This window comes from Drosophila virilis, chromosome 5, assembly GCF_030788295.1.
Source record: "Drosophila virilis strain 15010-1051.87 chromosome 5, Dvir_AGI_RSII-ME, whole genome shotgun sequence".
Taxonomy (NCBI): Eukaryota; Metazoa; Arthropoda; class Insecta; order Diptera; family Drosophilidae; genus Drosophila; species Drosophila virilis.
The window spans coordinates 15,393,110-15,399,788 of NC_091547.1; the positions used below are offsets into that span (position 1 = coordinate 15,393,110).

General features: G+C 44.1%; 1 protein-coding gene and 1 long non-coding RNA gene across 3 annotated transcripts in view; one reads left to right on the top strand and one right to left on the bottom strand.

Annotated features, from left to right (window-relative positions):
• Cap-D2 (CAP-D2 condensin subunit) overlaps positions 1 to 4,564 on the top strand; it is a 4,777-nt gene extending 213 nt beyond the window's left edge. The window contains exons 2-6 of the mRNA XM_002049754.4: positions 77 to 548; positions 610 to 1,505; positions 1,574 to 1,715; positions 1,777 to 1,864; positions 1,928 to 4,564. Coding sequence (XP_002049790.1) covers positions 77 to 548; positions 610 to 1,505; positions 1,574 to 1,715; positions 1,777 to 1,864; positions 1,928 to 4,468 — 4,139 coding nt within the window. The 3' untranslated portion in view covers positions 4,469 to 4,564. The remainder of the gene's footprint in view (positions 1 to 76; positions 549 to 609; positions 1,506 to 1,573; positions 1,716 to 1,776; positions 1,865 to 1,927) is intronic.
• LOC138911341 (uncharacterized) overlaps positions 1 to 6,151 on the bottom strand; it is a 23,023-nt gene extending 16,872 nt beyond the window's left edge. Inside the window, exons 1-2 of one of the 2 annotated variants that reach the window (XR_011416900.1) lie at positions 6,038 to 6,151; positions 5,229 to 5,309 (exon numbers count right to left, since the gene is read on the bottom strand). This is a non-coding gene — a long non-coding RNA (uncharacterized lncRNA). The remainder of the gene's footprint in view (positions 1 to 5,228; positions 5,310 to 6,037) is intronic. The other variant, XR_011416899.1, reaches the window with a different exon arrangement.
• Between the last annotated feature and the right edge of the window lie 528 nt (positions 6,152 to 6,679).

Here is a 6,679-nt window from a genome sequence, read left to right on the forward strand (position 1 = left end):
TGCGCAGCAGCGCGCCTGTAATTCAAACAATCACGTACAGTAAAACAAACGCTAACTGCAATCCGTTTATTCGCAGCATGTAAAAATAAAGTGCATCAGCGGGATCCATTCTATATATTTGAGCACTTTGATACATACTACTCGATAATCGAAAACACGGCTAGCGATGCCGCCGCCATACGCAATCTTATGCGTGCCTTCGACTTATTGTACCTTACTGTGGACAGATTGGGCGGGCAGCTAATGCCGCTGCTAACGAGCAGCGAGCCGCCGTCATCACAGGATCGTGTGCGCTATCTGAATCTCACGAAAATGACTCTATACTTATTTGTCAATGTAGTGAAGCGCATTGATGTCGTTGTCCAACAGGTGATGCGGGACCAGCAGTTGAACCAGCAGAAAAAGCGCGCCAAGCAAGGTGAGGTGCTGGAACAGTATCCCGATTGGGATGTAAAGCGAGGCAAGTTTTTGGTGCAGCTCTATAATGTCCTGCAGTGTCCTCTAGAGAAGCTTTGGAATCCTCCTGTAGCCGAGGAAAGTTTTGTAACGTTAGTATAAGATATCGCCCAGTTAAATGATGATTTTTTAAACAGCAGCTCCCTCTTACAGCATGTTGTGTGATATTTGCTATCGTACTTTGGAATTGGTGCCTCCTCGGCCAGACAACCGGCATATCATTGACACGATCTTTCAAATCTTTGGCATCGCCATTAAACGGTATAATCATGCCATAACCTTTCCGGCTCGGATACTGCAAATTCTCCGGAGCACTGAGCATGCTGCAACGGCCGTAGCGAGTGGCATTTTATTGCTTCACGAAGAATACGGCATTTCCACAGTCTTCTCGATACTGATGAAGGATGTTGTTGAGGCCCTCACCCTGGACACTTCGGATACTGCGGTCTCGCGTAACTTTTCGAATTTTCTTGCCGAGTTCTCGGGCATTGCACCCAAGCTGATGATACCACATCTTTCTAAGCTGGGCGATGAAATGCTGGACTGCGAGTCCCATGTGCTGCGCAACTGTGTACTGCAGATCATGGGTGATGCTGTTGTAGGCGAACTTACCTCTGAAGAGCTCGACGATGATATGAAGGAGGCGCGTAACGAGTTCCTCGATAATCTACTATCCCATGTTAACGACATATCCGCTCATGTGCGCTCCAAGGTGTTGCACATTTGGCATCATTTGAAGGAGCAGCATGCAATTCCGCTCAGTTTTTTAATCAAAGTGCTGCGCGAGGCAGTCTGCCGGCTAGAGGATAAAAGTTCCTTGGTGCGAAAGTCAGCCATACAGCTGATAAAGGCTTTTCTAGAAAACAATCCGTATTCTGGAAAATTAACACTTGAGGAGCTAATTAAGAAGCACGAGAAGGAAGTTGAAGTTATGGAACAGTTGGACGAAGTGTTGGCTGAAGAGCGCAATCAGTTGAAAAAGCTCGACGAACAATGGGAAGCCATAACGCCGGAGCTGTTGCCCATTATTGAGGAAAACTTGCGTGTGGGTGAGTACGCCCCTTTTGAACCTCAGACGCCATATGCTATCATTTCACTGACTTTTCTTTATTCTTAGCTCCAGAGCTACAGTTCGACAAGGAGGAAGAGTACGAGCAGCTGGTGCAAAAGATTTTGCCGCTTCTTTTGGAAAAAAACTACAAAGAGGCCGTAGTACTAGTGCGAAAAGCAGACTATGCAGCGGGCAATCAGGATATAAGGTAGGCATTAAATAGCCTCTAATTAAATATGTCTAAAGTCTATTATTATCTCTATCCACAGCCAACTGCTGAAACCAGAGGAGCGCTGCGTTTATATCTTAGCGTTATTTAAAACCTTTCTCTCCCTTGCTAATGGCTGCAAGGACAGCGTAAGTATCAAAGCTTATCTAAATATATGCAGTAAATGTAATGCCTGTCTTTTGTTAATCCAGAGCGAGGAAATGCAGAAGCAAATAAAAACTGTTGAGTTTCTCAAGGATAGTATCGAGTTCTCGCATGTGGCGACCTCCGCCATGCCAAAAATACTCGAAATGCTGCTGTCGAAGACGAACACAGACGTCTTCGAGGCAGTCGATCTTTTCACTACAGGCTACCTCTTTGGTATACACGGCACCCAGACAGGCATGCAGCGCATGTTGAATTTGGTGTGGTCTTCAGATAAGGAGAAGCGGGATGCAGTATCCAATGCGTATCGCAAGGTGCTCTTTACCACGGATAAGACAGAACGTGCGCATGCCATTAAGGTAGTGCAAAATCTATCCAAGTTTCTCTCCGAGGTTGAGTACGGGCACTACACGGCCATGGAAACGCTGATGGGCGAGTGGGTGGCCACCGAGGATATTGACGCGCTTATCATTCAGGTGCTTTTCGAACGATTTACACTAAAGCTGGAGGGCACCACAAAAGATGAGGCCCGATTGGCTCTGCAGCTACTTATTATGGCCTCGCAGGCAAAATCAACTATAGCCTCAGCCAATCGTGCCATTATCGAAGATATTGCGACGGGAGAGCGTGTGAGACAGGATCCTCGCATCTATACAAGCTGCCTTCAACTCCTGGTCAACAGCATCGATGCTAACAACAACAGCAAATACTATAAACGTTGCGCCACCGATGCCAAATTCGTGCAGCAAATTACGCGCCTGTTTCTCGACTTTTTCTTTCATCCCCAACTGCCTGACTTTGATGCGCTGGCCATGAGCCTCTTCGAGTACTATTATCGCATGTGCCAGGCGCCGGATGAGCTGGCTCAGAATATTGTGAGTGAGCTAATTGGGCGCTTCAATGACCACTGGCTGGTAGTAGCAGAGCCTGAGGAGCTACCGCAAACACAGACTACGGACATTCCATACTCACAGCCCCTGCCCATGTCTCAGACTCTAACACAGACCCAGACACAGGCTAAAGCTGTTGAAGAACAACAGGCCCGCATACCCGTTTATTTGGTTTCAAGGTTTGTGTTTTGCGTTGGCTACATGACCATTAAGGAGATGATATTTCTGGACATGGATGTTTACAACAACATGAAGTACCGCGAAGAGCTGACCGCCCTCGAAGAGAAGAAGAACAAAAAGGACGCTGTGAACGCACTCCGCCGCCAGACCATGAATGTCTCGGCAATGGAGGTGCGAAAGCGTTTGTCTGGCGTGGCCGCGGAGCCGCAGCAGGAGCCCGACGACGATTTAGTGGGCGCCACGGCAGAGGATAACATTGCCGAGGAAATCAATGCCATCTGTGAGGACATGCTGTTGTATGAGCCGAATGCGCTCATGTCCAAGATCTATCCAATTATAATTGATATATGCAAGCGGCCTGGCGAGTATCGGGATCAGCAGCTGCAGCAGGCAGCCACCCTAACACTGGCGCGCCTGATGACGGTCTCGTCCAAGTTCTGCGAGTCGAACATGTCCTTCCTCATGAATATCCTTAATATGACCAAAAATTTGAAGATCAAGTGTAACACTGTGGTGGGCCTCTCGGATCTGACATTCCGTTTCCCGAACATAATCGAGCCCTGGACAGGCCACTTTTATTCTCAGCTGCACGAGGAGGACACCGAGCTTCGCCTGACCGCCGTCAAGATGCTTTCCCATCTGATCCTGCATGAAATGATACGCGTCAAGGGACAGATAGCCGATCTTGCACTGTGCATTGTCGACGAAAGCGATGAGATCAGGAATATTACACAACAGTTCTTCAAGGAGATTGCCAACAAGTCGAATATACTGTACAACGTGTTGCCCGACATTATCTCCAAGTTAGGGGACATTAATCTTCACCTGGAGGAGGATAAATATCGCACAATTATGCGCTATATACTGGGACTCATTCAAAAGGATCGCCAGATCGAGACGCTGGTGGAGAAGCTGTGTCTGCGGTTCCCGGTCACTCGCGTAGAGCGTCAGTGGCGCGACATTGCCTACTGCCTGGGTCTGCTGAGCTACAACGAAAGATCGATTAAGAAGCTTATCGACAACGTGCAACATTTCCGTGACAAGGTGCAGGTGGATGAAGTCTACCAGTCCTTCAAGCTCATTATTAGCAATACTTCCAAGTTGGCCAAGCCGGAGCTCAAAGCCGTAGTCACGGAGTTTGAGACGCGCCTTAACGAATGCCTGCAGGTCGTCGAACCAGGCACGAGTTCCCAATCCGAAAAGGGTCCCAACGAAACGCGTGCCAACAAGACCAGGACCGCGAAGCCAACAACCAAACAACGCGGACGGGGTAGACGAGCGCCAGGCAGCAACAGGCGTGGACGCAATGCGCGGCAGGAGAGCAGCTCCGAGCAGGACAGCTCCGAGGAGGACGGACCCGACAGTGATGAGGCGCCCCCAGCGCCTCGCCAGCAAGCGCAGAGAAATCAACAACACCGTGGAAAAAACACAGATCCTTCGTCTGGCTCCAGTGAAGACTCCGAGCAGGAAATAAGCCAGCGCAACAGAAATCAGAGCTCTCGGCGAGCGCGTAAATGATATCATCTGCAACTTGTGCAAACTTTTTATACTTATTTTATATTTTCAGACCTAACTTATACTATGTCAATAAAGTGGCCACTTGGAGCTCTCAAATACATGCGTTTGCATTTACCTCCGGATCTAAGCTACTTTTTGACAAGATAGAATGTTGACAGGCGCTGACAGATTAGGAGATGCGAGGAATACACGCCCACACATACACACTCATTTCATGTGTGCTGCACTAATCTGCTTTGTAGCAATTCATTAATGTTCGTTGAGTCCCGTTGTCTGTGGCTCTATTCTCTATTCTGAACATCGTTTAATTGTAATCCCCTTATATTGTCACCTTCGTGGAAGCAGCTCGGCAGCCGTCGAGGTGCATGTTTCGCCCTGGATTTGGTCCAGCGTGTGTGTTAGAAGACGTAGCTTGGCTCTTGGAGCAGGTACACAGCGCATTCTTTGGCATTTAAAAGGAAAGTGATTTGTGAGCCTTAAAGAGGATTTTTTCGTATTGCCCACAGCTATTATTGAAGTCAACATTTCGAAAATCAATCAATATAATATCTTAAAAGTACTTTGGTGCTTATCGGTCGATCCTTATGAATTATAAAGGGCTTCGAATTAGCAAAAATATGTTTCTTTTCAATAACAGGGGACGGTAAACTAAAGATGAAGCTGGCTTTATTTGCCAACATTGATTTATAACCCCTATCTCTAGATATAAAATATTTGGACTAATTGACATACAAGCTAGGAAGTTGATTTGAATAGTTACCTTATGTGATGAAGACAGGGTTTCGGAAAATTGTACTCGCATGTGTTCACTTGCATGTATGAATGTTAACATCTCTTGCATCTAAATAATTGCATACATATGTATACGTATATACAATATATGTATATATACATATGCATGTACATATGTATGTTCATATACATGTACATATATATGTTCATATACATGTACACGTGTATGTACATATGCATGTACACATGTATGTACATATGCATGCACACATGCATGTACATATGCATGCATACATGTATGTACATGCGTACACTTGAATGTACATATGCATGTACGCATTTATGTACAAAAGCATGTACACAATTATGTACATATGTATGTACATATGCATGTATACATTTACGTACATATGCATGCTCATATGTATGCAGATATGCATGTACATATGCATATGCATGTACACATTTATGTACATATGTATGTACATATGCATGTACATATGTATGTACATATGTATGTACATATGCATGTACATATGTATGTACATGTGTATGCACATATGCATGTACATATACATATGCATGTACACATGTATGCATGCATGCACATATGTATGTAAATATGCATATGTGTGTATGTACATACATATGATGAACATATGTATGTATGTACATACATATGATGAACATATGTATGTATGTACATACATATGATGAACATATGTATGTATGTACATACATATGATGAACATATGTATGTATGTACATACATATGATGAACATATGTATGTATGTACATACATATGTATGAACATATGTAAACACATATACACACACCAAAAAAAAAACCACCAAAAAAAAACCACCAAAAAAAAAACACCAAAAAAAAACCACCAAAAAAAAACCACCAAAAAAAAACCACCAAAAAAAAACACCAAAAAAAAAACACCAAAAAAATACTAGACTCCATGATAAACAGCAGAGCCTACTTGAATTTTTGAGAATCGAGGAGGAGGGCACTTGGTAAAAATTCGTTTTATTTAAAATTGTAGCAGACCGACAAATAAAGTTGGTCTGCGTTTGGTATTAGAAAACGAACACCCATACATGCGTATATACATTAATGCATACATACACTAACACATACACACGCACGCACACACACACACACACACATACACACATACACACACACACACACACACACATACACATACATAAAATTATAATTATGCGTGCAATATACGTTAAGAATTGCGAGTGGATTTGTGTATTATATATTTTATATGGAATTTAATGCCGCAGACTATTTTAAATTGTACACAAAAAGATAACAATTTAAGGGCGTTAATTAAATTATGCAAAATGTAGCCCGCAAGATAAAAGAAGTCAAAATATTTTGTAACTGGATACTCGATACTCAGCGTCAATCAGAGACGCCGTCCCAGTCAGACACGTGTGTGCTGTTCTCCGGGCAAC